Source organism: Bufo gargarizans, chromosome 5 (genome assembly GCF_014858855.1).
Source record: "Bufo gargarizans isolate SCDJY-AF-19 chromosome 5, ASM1485885v1, whole genome shotgun sequence".
In the NCBI taxonomy this organism is placed as follows: Eukaryota; Metazoa; Chordata; class Amphibia; order Anura; family Bufonidae; genus Bufo; species Bufo gargarizans.
Genome location: NC_058084.1, coordinates 413,819,558 through 413,838,254, shown reverse-complemented (window position 1 = coordinate 413,838,254; position 18,697 = coordinate 413,819,558). Strand labels below are relative to the sequence as shown.

General features: G+C 45.4%; 1 protein-coding gene across 3 annotated transcripts in view; it reads right to left on the bottom strand.

The window, feature by feature from the left end:
• RBM33 (RNA binding motif protein 33) overlaps positions 1 to 18,697 on the bottom strand; it is a 111,208-nt gene that overhangs the window by 71,731 nt on the left and 20,780 nt on the right. For all 3 annotated transcript variants that reach the window (XM_044293010.1, XM_044293008.1, XM_044293009.1), the window contains exons 2-7: positions 16,375 to 16,453; positions 15,433 to 15,481; positions 15,258 to 15,340; positions 12,261 to 12,552; positions 7,827 to 7,952; positions 7,537 to 7,714 (exon numbers count right to left, since the gene is read on the bottom strand). In XM_044293010.1, coding sequence (XP_044148945.1) covers positions 7,537 to 7,714; positions 7,827 to 7,952; positions 12,261 to 12,552; positions 15,258 to 15,340; positions 15,433 to 15,481; positions 16,375 to 16,453 — 807 coding nt within the window. The remainder of the gene's footprint in view (positions 1 to 7,536; positions 7,715 to 7,826; positions 7,953 to 12,260; positions 12,553 to 15,257; positions 15,341 to 15,432; positions 15,482 to 16,374; positions 16,454 to 18,697) is intronic.

The following is an 18,697-nucleotide window of genomic DNA, read 5'->3' as shown; positions in this document are numbered from 1 at the left end:
ATGACCTAGTTATGGGAGAAAGGTCCAAGTTAAAAAACAACTTTATTTTTTACTTTTTACATTTGGGGGCTTTCCTGTGAGACCCAGCCAGGGGGCTCGCATGCTTCAGTAGAAGACTAGCTCCGATGCCTGTGGAAGGCATCGGATTGCCGTCACAGCCATCAGGGTCCCCGTCACCACAGTGCAGGTATCTGTACCCTCCACAATCACCTTGTGTGCCGCGAAGGGGTTAAAGCACTGGTATCGGTGATTTCTTTGATGCCGGCGAATACAACAAGGGCTTGGGTGTCAGTGATTGCCAGGCCACTGATCGGCGCGCCGTACCTGTACAGCGCTGGGTCTTAAGTCAAGTCCCCTGGCGGTGGTGGGGAATAGGTTAAACGTCACTATAAATAAATATTTTATTCATTACCCTCTGGCTCTATGACAATACTGGGCCTTTATCAATGCAATTCAACCACAAACTAGCCTCATTTTATTTATCCAACTATTGTCATATAACAAGGTTTAAACAAAAAAAAAATATATATATATTTTTTTTAAAATGAAGTATTAATACACTATAACCTGGGTGCACACATTTTTATCATCCGCTTAGCAGATCCCTTTTTAAAAGGAGTTATCCAGGATTTCTTTAGGGCCTCATTAAAAAAAAATTGTCCATTTAAGGGGCTGTTAAAAATCACGTTCTTGTCCCAGCTATATGTGGGAGCAATAAAGGATGAAAAGCGTAGTATACTACAGTTTTCCATCCTGCAGAATCCAGCAAAAAAAAAAACTTAAAAAAAAAACACATTAACATATACTTTTTTTTTTGCAATGGAACCAGATGTTGACAGGTGCCACTGTATGGCATCAGTCTAAGGCAGGCATGTCCAAACTGCGGCCCTCCAGCTGTTCCAAAACTACAACTCCCAGCATGCCTGGATATCTTACAGCTATTAGAGCATGCTGGGAATTGTAGTTTTGCAACAGCTGGAGGGCCGCAGTTTGGACATGCCTGGTCTAAGGCTTCTATTTAACAGAGACTATGTGTAGAAGGGCTCATGCACACAGCCGTTGGTGTTTTTGCAGTGTGCCACTCATGCACTATGCCATATCCGTTGCAAATTTTGTGGAACAGAATATTCCGGCCTCTAAAGCACAGTCCTATCCTTGCCTGTAAAATGGACAAGAATAGGATATGTTCTCTATTTTTTGCAGGGCCATGGAACAGACATACAAATGCGGATAGCATACGGTGTGCTGTCCGCATCTTTTGTGGCCCCACTTAAGTAAATAGATCCGCATCCCACCAGCAAAAAATTCAGATAGGATGCATGAAATAAACGTGGGACAAAAACATGATGTGAACACACAGTCTAAGGTCTCCTGCATTGCGGGCACTAACACCGACAGTGGGGCAGCCGCATTCACTTTAATAGGTCCGCGATCCGCAAAAAGATAGAACATGTTCTATCTTTTTGCGGAACGGAAGTACGGGACGAAACCCCACGGAAGCACTCCGTAGTGCTTTCGTAGGGTTCCGTACCTCCAGACCCATTGAAGTGAATGGGTCTGCATCAGTGTTGTGGAATGCCCACGATTTGCGAATCCGCAATACGGCAATGCTGAGCACACGTTCGTATGCAGGAGGCAGGGCTCCAGATGGCGACCAAAATGGTCGCCAATGCGACTTAGAATTTACAAATGGCGACAAGACTTTTTAGTCTTGTCGCCATTTGCGACTAGACCGGCCGCCGCAGCTCTGAATACAGCGGCGGGGCACAGGAGCTGATCGTTCTCTGCCCCGCCACCGCCGATGCAGCGCAGAGCGCAGTGGAGAAGGAGTCTCTCCCTCCCCCTTGTGCTGCCGCCGCCTCCGCCAGTAAGAAGAGAGATGGGAGGAGGAGGGGCTGTGGCCACTGTGCCACCAATGAAGATAACTGACGTGTTAATACAAATACAGGAGGCGGGTGCCGGAATGAAATAGCCGGCACCCGACCTCTATGGGAGCAGCACCTGAGGGGTTAACTGCCGCTGATCGCAGCCCCCTGTCACAAAGGTCGGGTGCCGGCTATTTCATTCCGGCACCCGCCTCCTGTATTTGTATTAACACGTCAGTTATCTTCATTGGTGGCGCAGTGCGCCCCTTCCCCCCTAACAACCCAGTATAATAAACATTGAGTGCGCCCCCACCCCCCCCCAGTATAATAAACATTGGTGGCGCAGTGGAAAGTGCCAATGAGGGTTAAAAAAATTAATTAAAAAATTAACTCACCTCCTCCAGTTGATCGCGCAGCTGCCGGTCTCCTGTTCTTTCTTCAGTACCTGTGGTGACGTCACTGATGGGTAATCACATGGTCCATTACAATGGTGATGACATATGATGTACCATGTGATGACCAAAGTGATGTCACAACAGGTTCCCTTAAGAAAGACAGGAGACCGGCATCTCCGCGATCAATTGGAGGAGGGGAGTTAATGTTTAATTTATTTTTTTACCCTCATTGTCACTGCCCACTTGCGCCACCAATGTTATATTGGGGCCACTCATGTGTTGTATGGGGGGGGGGCGCGCACTCAATGTTTATTATACTGGGGTGTATACAATGTTTTTATTAATATTGACCTTATACTTAGCATTCTGTATTAAAGAATGCTATTATTTTCCCTTATACATGATTATAAGGGAAAATAATACATGACTAGACTTTCATCCTAGCAACCAAGCGTGAAGATCGCACCGCATCCGCACTTGCTTGCGGTTACAATGCGATTTTCACGCAGCCCCATTAACTTCTATGGGGCCTGCGTTGCATGAAAACGCACAACATAGAGCATGTTGCGATTTTCACACAACGCACAAGTGATGCGTGAAAAATCACAGCTCATGTGCACAGCCCCATAGAAGTGAATGGGTCCGGATTCAGTGCGGGTGCAATGCGTTCACCTCACGCATTGCACCCACGCAGAAATCTCACCCATGTGAAAGGGGCCTAAGGGTGAATAGGACAAGGGTTCCAGCCCCTAAGGGGGCTAATAGTAAGTAAAAATAAAACAAACACTAAGGCTACTTTCACACTTGCGGTAATGTGATCCGGCAAGCAGTTCCGTCATCGGAACTGCCTGCCAGATCTGCCGATCTTAATGTGACTGAAAGCATTTATGAGATGCATCCGGATGCGGATCCATCTCGCAAATGCATTGCAAGAATGAATCCATCTCTCCGCTTGTCATGCGGACCCGTCTTGTATCTTTTTACACATTTTTACCGGCATGCGCAGACCGGAAGGACGGATCCTGCATTCCGTTATTTTGAATGCCGGATCTGTCACTAATACGTTCCTATGGGGAAAAATGCCGGATCCGGCATTCAGGCAAGTCTTCAGTTTTTTTCGGCGGAAATAAAACCGTAGCATGCTGCGGTTTTATCTTTTGCCTGATCAGTCAAAATGACTGAACTGAAGACATCCTGATGCATCCTGAATGCATGGGGATATGACGGATCAGTTCTTTTCCGGTATAGAGCCCCTAGGACGGAACTCTATGCCAGAAAAGAAAAACGCTAGTGTGAAAGTACTCTAAAATATTAAGTTTAAATCCCACCTTTCCCAATTTGACATATAAAAAATATATACAATAAATAAATATATTACATAGCGCTGCGTCCGAAAAGTCCAAACTATTAAAAAATATCTCCTATGCGGTGAGCATTCGCCATTTTTTAGTCAACTTGTCACCCCAAAAAATAGGATAGGACTGTTCTATTATGGGCCGAACGTTTCATAAAATGCGAAATGGCTTTTTTGCGTGGTATTGAGTATCGCAATACTTTTTTATGGTGACGAAAGCGAATCAAAATTTTGGTATTGAAACAACCTACGCCGAACTGATCGGCGTAGCGTTGTCACGATACCAAAATTTTCATTCGGTTTCGATTTGGCGACTAAAAATTTAATTTGGCTCCTAAATTTTTCAGTTCAGGAGCCAATGGCTACTAGGTATTTTTTTTAGTCTGGAGCCCTGGGAGGCCTAACATATGTGTTTCTTTACTGGACTGCGCAGGATGGAAAAGCGTAGTAAAATATGCTTTTCCATCCTGTTTTCTCAATGAAAAAACTTAAAAAAAATAAAAATAAAATATGAACACAGTCTTAACTGGTGCCCAGACACCGATATCTGTGAACAAATCTTATAATGTGTCCTCAAGTGCCACGTGACCCAACAAATGTTGCCTGGGGGCACATCACCAGTAACTGCAGCAGTGCACATAAACTCATCTGTGCGGAGTTAACAGAGGGGGATCACAAGTTAAGTATAGAGAGTTCAGGAGCCACAGAGCTGGAAGAGCCTGGCAGGGAGCAGGAGAGTATGGATTTCTCCACGGATCTTGCAGGACAACAAAAAAAAATCCTGGAAAACCCCTTTAAGGTGTTGCTTACATCACTTTTTTGTACCATGCTTAACGTATACATTGGGAAAAATCTGATGGAAAAACTGTTTGCTGTGGATGTTCAGCAAGTGAAGTGCAGTAAAACAAATATAAAAATGTTATACGTTACAATAAATGGGACCCCACGGTGAGGGACGCCACTGTATGGGATACGTGTGAGGCATCTGTTACCGACATTTCACCTAATGCTACCATACAGTTATACTTGTTATCAGTTTGTCAATTTTCTATGTCCAGAAAACAATGTTCTATGTGCAAATTAGGGTGCAAGGTACCCAGGAGGGTGTTTCCAAACTTTCTAAGAGCCCAAGCCCGCCAATTCAGAGAGCTCAGTACCTCCCCTGTGCGCATCTAACTGCCTGCGACGTCACAAATCTGATGGAGAGGCCGTGCCCCCTGCTGCTACATTCATTCTCTATGGGAGTGCTGGAGATAGCAGCGGTCAGCCATCTTCACCGCTCCCACAGAAAATGGGACATCCTAGCAGAAAACCCTGATAAGTGGGTTGTTCAGAGTGTGCTCCTCATAGGTACACATTGTCAGGAAGGGCACCTTGGCATCATAAAGATGCCTTTCAGTCAAATAAAACATTGGGGGTCATTTACTAAAGACTGGCGCTTCTCATGTGGGTCTTAGTCCCTACACACTACAGCCATATTACCGCAGCCCCCAGGGTGCAGCGACTGTTCCCAGCCCCGGCCTCTCTGTGCAGCAGCCCCCAGGGTGCAGCGACTGTTCTCAGCCCCGGCCTCTCTGTGCAGCAGCCCCCAGGGTGCAGCGACTGTTCTCAGCCCCGGCCTCTCTGTGCAGCAGCCCCCAGGGTGCAGCGACTGTTCTCAGCCCCGGCCTCTCTGTGCAGCAGCCCCCAGGGCGCATCGACTGTTCTCAGCCCCGGCCTCTCTGTGCAGCAGCCCCCAGGGCGCAGCGACTGTTCTCAGCCGCGGCCTCTCTGTGCAGCAGCCCCCAGGGTGCAGCGACTGTTCTCAGCCCCGGCCTCTCTGTGCAGCAGCCCCCAGGGTGCAGCGACTGTTCTCAGCCCCGGCCTCTCTGTGCAGCAGCCCCCAGGGTGCAGCGACTGTTCTCAGCCCCGGCCTCTCTGTGCAGCAGCCCCCAGGGTGCAGCGACTGTTCTCAGCCCCGGCCTCTCTGTGCAGCAGCCCCCAGGGTGCAGCGACTGTTCTCAGCCCCGGCCTCTCTGTGCAGCAGCCCCCCAGGGTGCAGAGACTGTTCTCAGCCACTGCCTCTCTGTGCAGCAGCCCCCAGGGTGCAGCGACTGTTCTCAGCCCCGGCCTCTCTGTGCAGCAGCCCCCAGGGTGCAGCGACTGTTCTCAGCCCCGGCCTCTCTGTGCAGCAGCCCCCAGGGTGCAGCGACTGTTCTCAGCCCCGGCCTCTCTGTGCGGCAGCCCCCAGAGTGTAGCGACTATTATCCAGCACCGGTCTCCTGGCTCTGGGGGTTTACAGCCACTAGATGCCATTTCTTTATGACCTAAAGGACTTGTACCCCTGTGACTAGGGTTGTCACAATACCAAAATTTTTATTCAATTTCGGTCCCATAAAAAAGTAATGCAATACTCAATACCACACAAATGAAAAAAATAAAAAATAAAAATGCCCAAAAAATAAATAAAAGTGTGCATTCTGCAATTTATGGAATGTGCGGCCCATAATAGAAGAGTCCTATCCAATTATTGGGGGTAGGAGACAAAAAAAAAAATGGAGAATCGTATGTTTTTTACATTATGTTTCTGTTACGGTGTTCACCACATAAGAGATATTTATCAACACTTTAATAGTTTGGACTATCGGATGTGGCGATAAACTATTAAAAAAAAATTGTGTAAATTTTTTATGTAAATTGGGAAAGGGAGCGATAAAAAAAATTTGATTTTGATTTTGATTTTTTTTTACTTTTTATTTAATAACTATTAGCCCCCTTATGGACTAGAACCTGGGATCTTTTTATCCATTGTCCTATGCACCCTAATAGAGATTTTTATGCATTTGGCAGCAGGGAGATTACCATGGCAGCCATGGATGGCTTCAAAAGGGTCCTGGCTGCCATGGTAACCGATCGGAGCCCTGAGATTTCACTGCTGGGGCTCAGATCAGAAGCTACCACTGCACCACCAATGAAGAGGGGAGGAGACCCTGTGGCCACTGCTACCAATGATTATAATATTGGGGGGCTTGGGTGCACTGCGCCACCAATTAATGTAATTAACCCCATAATACAAATATAGACTGAGAGCCAGCCATATCGCACAGCTGGCACTCGGCCGCAATGACAGGGATCCTACCGAACCGTGCCAATTAACCCCTCAGGTGCCACATATGAGGGGTAAATTGCCTTGGTTCGCGGGATCGCTGCTTCCAGTCATCGAGACCGGCTGCTGGATATGCGATATAGCCGGCACCCACAGTCTTTATTTGTACCGAGGGCAATTCTCATTGGTGGCACAGCGGCCACAGCTCCTCCCCTCCTCCTCACTATCACCTTCTCATTGGTGGCGCAGCGGCAGCCGGATCACAGGGGGAGGGAGGTTTTCGAGGCATTCAGCACTGTGACGTGTGTGTGCCCCTATGACGTCACTAAAATACAGCGGTAATTAAAAAATTGCGATATCGCCATTTATTAATACCGCAGTATATCGCTAATATCGGTTTATTGCCCAACCCTACACCGGACCCAATATACCTGCTACTGAAACGCTGTGCTGGTCATTTTGCACCCTAATTTGCATACAAAATAAACTGCTTACTGGTCATAGAAAATCAACAAAGGAAAACCAAGTCTGGCTGTATGACCGCATTAATTATATAGGTCAGATGTTGGTGACAGATTCCCTTTAAATGTACATGCTAAGCGTGCGATAAAATCATAAAACCGTCTAACAGACACCCAAAAAGCAGATGCAAACTGCACCTGCCTGCATAGACTATTAGTCACGGTCCTAATTTTCCTTCTAAGTTTTCAATGGACTCCCCTTACTCCTAACCTACTGCTTACAGGTAAAAACACATCAAAAAGGTATAAACCTGCTCCACCAACAAGCTTGGCAGTTGCATAATAAAAAACAAAAAAGGTGTTTGGGAGAATTTACCTAAAGTTTCTGGAATGTTTCGCCGTTCTCGGTTGGTGTCTGAAAGGCGTATTATTGTCCCTTCTTTACGTTCAGTTTTGAAACGTATACGGCCACTGTCTTCCTCTTCCTCATCTTCATCATCTTCATCAAAAGCTTCTTTAGTGTCTACAGGCAGCTCTTGCGATTCGTTGAGCACCTGCACATGTAAATGGCATTAGATACAACGCCCAGCGGGAGAGTGACTTCACTTTATACTTCAATGTGAACAGGACCAAAGCATGCTAGAGGGGCCAGAGGGGCAAACTTACCTCTTCAGGTTCAGTCACAAGCTCCTGTGGTTCCTGGTCCTGTACATCTTCAGATGCATCTTCCACATATTGTTCTTGTTCTTCGCTAACTTTCTGTCTCTTGTAGGACTGCGAGTATTCTTCATCCTTAAAGGCAAGAAGTACAAGATTAAATGGACAAATCTAAATGCCAAATGGAGAGAACTTGCCATTCAGCAGAGGGTGTTTGGAGAGTACCTGTGAACACACCTGTGAGCGTCCACACTGCTGTCACTCACACTGAAGTGACAAACAGACCATTAGCACTTTCAGTCTTAACTGTCAGGAGGATGGCAGGTGGAACCCAGGGCTGTACCGAGGATTTCTGGTATCCCACGGTCGTGGGACATGGGGGTAGGAAGCTTATAGTCAACACAAGTTGTATATGGTAATTTAACAAGCGTAATAATTTCATGACAAAAGCCAGACTTTATGTCACCTCCATTAGCTCAGATTCTAGGTGATACAGTAACAGCTGTCCCCTCTCCTATGGGACAACCCATGGGATTATGTGCAGATTTGCGCAAAACAGTACCAGCAAAGTGAATGACTTTTGCCAAATCTAAGGTACACCTTACGTACTTTGTACGCGAGGACATTGCCCTGCCATGAGGATTTTAAAATCTGCAGCATGTCAATAGAGGCTATACATTCCATTTCCCCAAAGACTTCAAGGCTAAATGCACATGAAAATAGGCACCATAGGTCATGTACATTGCCTTTGAAATTCTCATGTACATTATGTGGATTTTTTCTGTGCCGATTTAGACTTGTGGTGCAGATTTTAAAATCCACAGCATGTCATTTATTTTAGTTTTCCTGACCAGATTTCATGCACATTTTCTCCATTCACTTCAATGGGGAGAGTAAAATCCAAACCAATTGATGTGGATTGTCCGCATAGATTTCCCTGTGAATACCTGCAGAATTCAGTGTGGCTTCTCTGCCTATAAATCCTAATCGTGTGCATTTATACTAAGTGGTTAACATTAGACTGCCTGCACACGATGCACATTTGTATGCAAAAAAAATCTGCATAAAACCCGCACCAATTATGACAGTTTTAATGCTTTTTTTGTGCATTTGTTGCAGATTTTCTGATTACGTTAACAACCCCACTGCAGTCTATGGTAAAAACTAGGGATCGACCGATATTGATTTTTTAGGGCAGATACCGATAATTTGTGAACTTTCAGGCCGATAGCCGATAATTTATACCGATATTTTGGGAATTTTCATTTAAAAAAAAAAAAAAAAATCCTACACAAATCTGCAGAAAATTAATGTTTATTGTTAATGTGTATTTTTTTTTTGTAAATCTTTTTTTCATTTATACTTAATATTTTGGTGTTTTATTTTTTTTAACTTTTTTGTTTGTTTTTGTTTTTCTAACTTTTAGCCCCCTTAGGGACTAGAACCCTTGTCCTATTCACCCTGATAGATCTCCATCAGAGTGAATAGGAGCTCACACTGTCCCTGCTGCTCTGTGCACACAGCAGCATGGAGCTCATCATGGCAGCCAGGGCTTCAATAGCGTCCTGGCTGCCATGGTAACCGATCGGAGCCCCAGGATTACACTGCCGGGGCTCCGATCGGAGGAGCAGGGGAGAGAGGATCCTGTGGCCAGTGCCACCAATGATTAATACTGCACCTGCGCCACCAATGTTTTTAATGTGGGGGTGTGGGGTGCACTGCGCCACCAATGATTAATACTGGGGGGCTTGGGGGTGCACTGCGCCATCAATGAAGTTAAATCTCTCATTTATTCATATACAGGAGGCGGGAGCTGGCTGCAGAATCACATAGCCGGCTCCCGACCGCTATGAGCGGTAGCTGCGATCCGCGGCACCTGAGGGGTTAACTACCGCAGATCGCAGCTACCGCTCATAGAGGTCGGGAGCCGGCTATGTGATCCTGCAGCTCCCGCCTCCTGTTCAATTTGAATGAATGAGAGATTTCTCTTCATTGGTGGCGCAGTGGCCACAGCCCCTCCCCTTCTCTTGTCCCCTGTCCTCCCATTGGCTGCAGCGGCACGGGGGGGGGGGGGGGGGAGAGAGAGAGACACTGCTTCCTTCTCCCCTGTGCTGCTGAGGGAACACGGAGAGCGCTGTCAGCAGCGCGATCTGTGTTCCCCATAAGTTATCGGAATATCGGCAAAATAAATGCTGATACCGATAACAGTCAAAATCCTCAATATCGGCAAAACTGATAATCGGTCGATCCCTAGTAAAAACCACTACAGATAAGGTGTGGACTCTCACAAACAATTTACATGCGGAAGATTTTTTAAATCCGCACCGCAGTTTAATTTCCACACAGAAAATACACTTTATTACGCAGTGTCTTTTTTCTGCACAAGACTCCATGCATAATCCACAACATGTGCATGTACCCCAAAGAAGAAAATCTGCATAGAAAAAAATATATAAAAAAAAAATTAGAGATAGATAGATAGATAGAGATATATAGATATATATTTTTTTTTTTTTATAAAATAATGCAATCAATAGGGCGGAATTACCATATTTTTCTCTTTATAAGACGCACTTCCCCCCCAAAAGTGTGGGGGGGGGGGGAAATGTTAGTGCATCTTATAAAGCAAATACTAGTGAGTGCTTCCATTACGACCGGGACCATGGGAGTGCATATAGGCTAGTGCTTTTTTTCTATATAGTGTGCAAGCATGTTCATTGCTGATGGATTACAGGACGGTTGTAACCATGGAAACCAGCAGCGTATAATGTGATGGAAATATGAATCTAGCCAGCAAAGGAGGCAATATGGACAATCACAATACATTAGTAAGTGAAGTGCTTTGTATTAACTTTCTCTACATAATAAATGCCACTTGCAGAAGTGAGAACACCCCTTGAAGGAAGTAGTCAGGGGATCTGCAGTTTATAAGATACTTTAGCACGAAAAAATAGTCTTGGAAAGCGAAAAATACTGTATCTGATTGGTGAGGGTCCAACAACCCACAGCCCCGCCAATTAGCTGCTATGCAGTAGCTCCGGAACCAGAACTAGAGCTCTGGCCTCCACTTGAATGGAAGCAGCACTGCAATAAGCAGTCCCATCCACTGCACAACAGATGGCGCTGTGTATGGTTCTGGCGTCAGAGCTACTGCAGAACAACTGATCAGTGGGAGAGCAGGGTGCCAGACCCTGCCAATCATAGAGATAGCCAATCCTGAGTAATCATTTGTAAAGGGTTGGACAATCCCTTTACTGTATAAAAACGAAGTCACGCGTTAAACTGCTTTAGGCCTCCTGCACACAAACGTATTTTCTTTCCGTGTCAATTCCGTTTTTTGTTTTTTTTGCAGACCGCATGCGGAACCATTCATTTCAATAGGTCCGCTAAAAAAGTAAAAAAACAAAACAGAAGGTACTCCGTGTGCATTCCATTTCGTATTTCTGTATATCCGTTCTGCTAAAAGATAGAACTTCCCCTATTAATGTCCGCATAACGGACAAGGATAGTACTGTTCTATTAGGGGCCAGCTGTTCCGTTCTGCAAAATGCGGAGTAAACACGGACGTGTGCAAGAGGCCTTAGGCTGGAATGACACAAGCAGTTCCATCATTTCCACACTTTGCCATGACCATGCAATAACCCTGAATATTTGATAATCCATCACCTATTAGGTCCTTTTTATGCTACACTAAATGAGGTTACTGCAAAACAGCAACGCTTGACAACTATAGCCAAGGACAATATATTTTATTTACTGCTGTCTAGTATACTTTTTTTTTTAAACATAGTGCAGAACAGAGGATTTCGTGCCATGATCTGTAGTTTTATGATATACAAGTCTATCTAGAAATACAAAGTGACTTTGATTGAAAAGATGTATTCATACATTAGACAAGATTAACCCCTATTATATCCAGCCAAAGGAAAGCATCATTTTATAAATCTATTATCTCTGTGGGTAAACACGGATCTTCAATCTCTTCATTCAGCCATGGACAGCTATTAGTTACAAAAATGACCAGCGAAAGCAATCAATCATTCCCTCACAGTAAGCACCCTAAAGATGTCTTTAGGAAGTCAATAATCTTTTAGCTTTAGATGACTTTATCAGATCTTGTTCAAAAGCCTGGATAATAGCTTTTGCATTAAACAGTATGAACAATTGCACGTGGTCCTCCGAACACAAAAGCAGTTTTCATCCATGAGGATACAGCCCTCAAGGTCATGATTCTCTCCTGCCATCTAGCATAACAAAGGACCGCTACCTAACGACAAACAAGCTGTCAACGGAAAGTTTGTCACCATCTAGATAAAGAAACTGGCAGCCACTGATAATAGGTCTAATTTTCATCTCTCCAACTGGAAGTGAATAGGTTTCAAATTGTCCTCAAACCCAAGTCTCATGAAAACCCCTGATCACCAGAGATACAAGAAGACTTACTTGAAATTCATCCAGAGGTTCATTGATCTCAAGGTCCAGCACCTCGTCCGTGGTTCCTTCCTCCTCATATTCTACCTGTTCATCAGCTAACTCAGTGTAGCTTTCTTCATAGGTCTCAACCACATCTTCAGTAACAGTTTCCAGTTCCTCAGTTTCCTCATAAACTTCTTCAGTCTCCTCTTCCTCAAATTCTACTCCCTCTGCTACGCACTCCTCATTCACGCTTTTAGAAAGTTCAAAGGATGAAATTTCGCCGGCGGTGGCATTAAGACTGACTGTTACTCCTTGTGAACTGCAATGAAACAATGATCACATTTCTTGTTGGGTTACACTGAAATCCTGATTTTGTACATATGCCAATACATTATCTAGTGAAAAAAATATATAAAATATAGGTTTTTAATGATTGGCCACAGACAAAAGGCTGTGGATTCAGCAAGCCAAGGTTCTGACTCCAAATCTGACTCCTTCATAACGGGTTTCTTCTTACCATCATGAGCGCAATCTGCTTCTTAGCTAGAACTTCAGCAAATGTCATTTATCATGTAGAGAAAGTTATTACAAGGCACTTACTAATGTATTGTGATTGTCCATATTGCTTCCTTTCCTGGCTGGATTTATATTTCCATCACATTATACACTGCTCGTATCCTGGGGTTAAGTCCGCCCTGCAGACCATCAGCGGTGGCCGTGATTGCACACTACTGGAAAAGCAGGAGCGCACAAAGACCGTTGCTTTTTCCTATAGTGTGCATCCACCGCTGCTGGATTGCAGGGGGGTCGTAACCCCAAGATACGAGCCATGTATAATGTGATGGAAAAAGGAATCCAGCCAGCAAAGGAGACAATATAGACAATAAGTGCCTTGTATTAACTTTCTCTACATGATAAATGCCATTTGCTGAAGTGAAACAACCCCTTTAATAACTGTATCCAATTTATGTACTTAGTGGTCCTTTGGATAGGTTATCAGCATCTGATCAGTGGGGGTCCGACACCCAGGACCCCCCCCCCCCCCGGCAATCAGCTGTTTGAGAAGGTAGCAGTGCTCGAAGTAGCGCCACAGCCTTCTCACCGCTTCCCGCACGCCAGTGATGCCATGACTGTCACATGGCTTGGGCACAGTTCAGCCCCATTCACTTCAATGGCAACCACTTCGGCTGCCTCTTAGGCTGTTCCATGAATTCAATGGTATCTTCCGGGATGTAGTTTGGAAGAAATCTACTCTGAGAATTTGTTTGAAGATGTTACAACGACTGGATCCCTGAATATATTACCTGCATCTAAACGGATGGGGAATGGGCACTTCTCCCATGGCTGCTGGGAAAGTTATTAGTCATGCCTTGGGTCGGGGAACTTTACTGGAGGTAACAAGTTAAAGGGGTTGTCCGGGTTCAGAGCTGAACCCGGACATACCCTTATTTTCACCCCGGCAGCCCCCCTGAGCCTAGCATCGGAGCATCTCATGCTCCGATGCGCTCCAGTGCCCTGCGCTAGATCGCGCAGGGCACAGGCTCTTGTGTTTTCAATAACACACTGCCGGGCGGTAACTTCCGCCCAGCGGTGTGTTCGGTGACGTCACCGGCTCTGAGGGGCGGGCTTTAGCTCTGCCCTAGCCGTTTTACTGGCTAGGGCAGAGCCAAATCCCGCCCATCAGTGCCGGTGACGTCACCGGGCTGCCTGTCAGCCCCATAGAGAGCCCGGTATGTCACCGGAACTCAGAAAAATGCCTTTGCCCTGCGCGATTTAGCGCAGGGCAAAGGAGAGCATCGGAGCATGAACTGCTCCGATGCTCATGTCAGGGGGGCTGCCGGGGTGAAAATGGAGGGATGTCCAGGTTCAGCTCTGAACCTGGACAACCCCTTTAAATAAATTGTGTAGCTCGAACTATCCGTTTCCTACTTTCCATACGATTTATAAAGCTTGGACAGAATAAAAAACAATTTGTGGGAGTGGAGGGCACAGGAAATACTCTCCTATATGGGACAATGATAATTATCTGGAATTTGCTAAACTTGGAACGGTTCGAGCTCTGGTGGTGGAGAGGGTTATTGAGGATATCCCAGTTGACACAGGATGGCTCATTTAAAAAGTTCTTGAGTTTGTGTTCTTTGAGATTTCATTGATTTGGTGGCACAAAAGCAGGATACAACGGCAGTGCTCCTCAACGTCAGTCCTCAGGGCCCAGCTAGCGGTCAGGTTTCAGAATTCCTTTATATTGGACAGGTGATATAATTAGGGTCAATGCTAGCACAGATATATATCCTTTGAGATATTTTCAAATTGTGACCGGCAGATGGGCCCTGACTACTGGAGTTGAGGAGCACTGCACTAAGGGAGTCATTTCTTCATACTACCATGAAAGAAAGATCAGAAAAAGACCTTGGGCTCACAGCGGACAATAACGGAGGACTTTCTTAAGACATTCTTTTGTGCTTGCACCTAGATTGTAAGGGCCGGACGAGGCGTCCAGCCCTGTCATTTAAGTGGCGGAAGGAGCTTTTTAGTAGATGAGGACAGCCCCTCGCTGCTAGAACTCTGCTCGATGAACGAATCAATTTGTACAAATCGAATCGTTCATCTGTATTTACGTCCATGTGGTTTTAGTCAGAATACCGGTAAAACAGCACAAGATAAACACCGATCAGTGATTAAAGGGAACCTGTCAGCGGCAAAAAACATTCCAAACCGCCAGCAGTACCTTCAAGTAGCCGGCAGTGAGTTTCTGATGATGATTTTCTTACTGCAGAAGGCAGAAGAGAACGCGGTTACCGTTACTTGAAGCAAGGAGGCCGCTGCCCCCTTAACTTCAAGCCTGACTGAAAAATAGAGCGGACGGAGGATAAAAGATAGTTTTTTCATACTTCTGCCTCATCAGAATGGAGTAAGGAAATCATCATTCAAAACTCACTGCCGGCTACTTGAAGGTACTGCTGGCGGTTTGGGATGGCTTTTGCCGCTGACATGTTTCCTTTAAGACTTGGGTAAAATCTATACCTGTAATTCACTAAGTCCAGCTCTTCTTCATCACTTTGGAGAAGATCATCATTAAGTTCTTCATCTGACAGATCTACAGAAGGCTGGAGAGCAAACAGAACATGTCAGTCATTTCAGTTCACATACTCAGGATTACTAAACCTGCAGTACATTCCTAAGAAGGAAAATAGTTTACCTTTTTCCCGGGTAAGAAGTCCTCCTCAAGTAGGTCATCTTCTAGCTCACTTAATAAAAAAAAAAAAAAAAATATATATATAATAATTAACCGTAACAATATTACAATACAAGCAGTGAATCCAACTTGAACAAATATGGTACACAATACTAAAATGACACTTGGCTAATTGATAGCATGATACCAAGGAGGTATGGTCACTTTTCTCAAGTGTACTGTCTTGAGCTTCAGGCCCTTCCCTCTGTGTGACAACTACAGCTGTCACGCAGAGCAGAGGGAGGGGATGCAAAGCAGCTCGCTACCTAGTGCTGTTGGCAGTTTAGCATGGTCAGAACTGCTGACAGACTCCCTTGAAGCCAAAAATGAGAAGGGATTTTAATAATTAAGCTACAAGTTAGGGCTCATGCTCGTGAAAGTAGCCTTATACAGAGTTTTTTTACAAGAAACTAGGTCAAGCCACTCAGCTCTTCCTGCTATTTAACATGATGCTGGTAGATTGGGCAGCATTGTTTATGGTAACATGCTCCCTTTAAAGGGGCATTCAGTCTATGAAACACAAAAGTGCACATATTTCATAATAGGCGCCTCTGCACTGGTCAGAAAACCCCTCAAAGGGGTTATGCTATTAAGACCACACATGCCCCTGTACACTCCTTCGGGGCATATTTAATTCCATCTTGGCGTATTTTCTACATTTAGGGTCTCTGATATTTTAAAGGAATTGAGGCAAAAGAAATAAGTCAAAATAATGAATTATTTGACAAGTTGCCTCAGGAACCAAAAGAATTCACACAATAAACCTTATCCATACATTTTCTTGGTATGTATTTCCGTCCGATTAGTGAAATTCTTCTTTACGTGCTGATACAGCGCAACCAAGATCTTCATTATACAATTTATACTGACAAACAACATGTTTACCAGAGGGAGAAACATAACTACCTGTCCCAGTCATCATCCTTGGTTCTTCTTCTTCGAGACCTTTCTGCGCCAGGCTTATCAAACTGATCAAAGTCGTCATCTGTAAGAGAAAAATGGTGTTAAGACGACTACTAAATGTATCATTCAGGAACACTAAAAAATGTTACACACGCATGAAATATGAAAGGTAAGGTGTTGGTAAACATCTCCACAGCCAGCTACATACATCCAGGGTGTAATAACCATTGTGAATGACATCGACAGCACAGCGATGTACCCAGGAAGCCAAATACAAGTAATTTTCAGTATGGTAACTTTACACCCCCCGCACCCACAGGGGAAGATTTATCATTTCCCTTGTGCCTGAGAAGCTTAAAAAGACACCTCCTATGTTTGTGACTTTAAAAAAAAGAAAATAGTCACCTCTCGTATTTCACTCCACCCGCGCCACTTTCCCTGAAGGGGGTGTGACAATGGCCGGAAGGGGATATGGGAAGCGGCTCCGACAAATTTATCTTAATTTACGCCAGTTTTTTGCCGCAAATGAAGCTAGAAATCTACGGAAGCTCAGAGCGGTTTGGGCGCATGGATTGCAGGAGGACGTTCCTCCAATGACGCAGGGGATATCAAGAAGGGCGCAGAAAGCGTCTGTCTTGATATATCCTCCCCTTAGATTTAGGTTACATTCACACGACCGTATGCGTTGTTTGTTCTGCAAAAGGCAGATCCACAAGGACACAAACCCTATGCATGCCACAACTGCTTTGTAGGAAAGAACAGGAATAAGACATGTTCTATCATTTGCGGAACAGCTGCATGGATTCGGACAGATCCACATTTTTTGCAGCCCAACAGAAATTATTGGGTTCATGTGCAATCCACAGAAAATGGGCATAATGCCTTAGTTCTCAGTCTGCACAGGTAGGTGCATTGGCTTACAAGGCAAAATCAGGATATTAAAGGGGTATTCTTATAGCAGACCTTCATAGGTTGCGTTAGGGGTGTGCGATATAGACAATATGCAATATAAACGATATAAATTTGGCCAACGATAGAGATTTCATTTATATCGCGGTAGAACATGGCATGTGCCGCTCTCGGCACACACCATGTTCTCCTGAGTTCCTCCCTCCCCACTGTGTGCGGCTGCCGCTGACCACCAATGAGAACAGACTAGGAGGAGGAGGGGAGGGACTGTGGCCACTCCACCAATGAGAACAGAGAGGAGGAGGAAGGGACTGTGGCCACTCCACCAATGAGAACGGACTAGGAGGAGGAGGGGAGGGACTGTGGCCACTCCACCAATGAGAACAGACTAGGAGGAGGAGGGGAGGGACTGTGGCCACTCCACCAATGAGAACAGACTAGGAGGAGGAGGGGAGGGACTGTGGCCACTCCACCACCAATGAGAACAGAGAGGAGGAGGGGAGGGACTGTGGCCACTGCGCCACCAATGAATATAGTTAATATGCCTGAATACAAACGTAGCCTGGACGTGCCGGCCATATCCAATACCTGGCCTCAATTACCGCGCGCCGTGATCCGCCGCAATTAACCCCTCAGCCCCTCCCTTCTACTCCCCCTCTTCTAAGTATTATATTAATTTTGCACCCCCCCCCCCCCCCCCTCCACAAGATGAAATCATTGGTGGCAGCTTCTGATCGGAGCCATGGCAGCCAGGATGCTATTCAAACCCTGGCTGCCATAGTCAGCTCCCTACTGCTGGGTGCACCATGCACAGGGCAGCATGGAGTGTGTGAAGTCCTATTCACCCTAATAGAGCCCTTAGGGTGAATAGGACAAGTGTTCTAGCCCCTAAGGAGGCTAATAGTAAAAAAAAAGTTTAACCCCACCGAAATATAGAATATATTGTGATAGATATATAGATCGCATATGCTTAAACTTATATCGCAATATAGATTTTAGGCCATATCGCCCATCCCTAGTTGCGTCAAACGTCTGAGATAGGAATACCCTTAAGGCCTCATACACACGGCCGTTTTGGTTCGCATTCGAGCAGCAGTTTTTGCAGCTCAGATGCGGACACATTCACTTCAATGGGGCGGCAAAAGATGCGGACAGCACTCAGTGTGCTGTCCGCATTCGTTGCTCCGCGGTCCGAAAAAAAATATAACCTGTCCTATTCTTGTCCGTTTTGCGGACAAGAATAAGCAGTTATATTAATGGCTGTCTGTGCCATTCTGCAAATGGCGGAACGCACATGGACGCCATCCGTGTTTTGCGGATCCGAAATTTGCGGACCGCAAAATAAACAACGCCCGTGTGCATGAGGCCTAAAAAAGGCACACTTGATTGTGCTGTAAGGGCAGACTGTGGCAGAAAT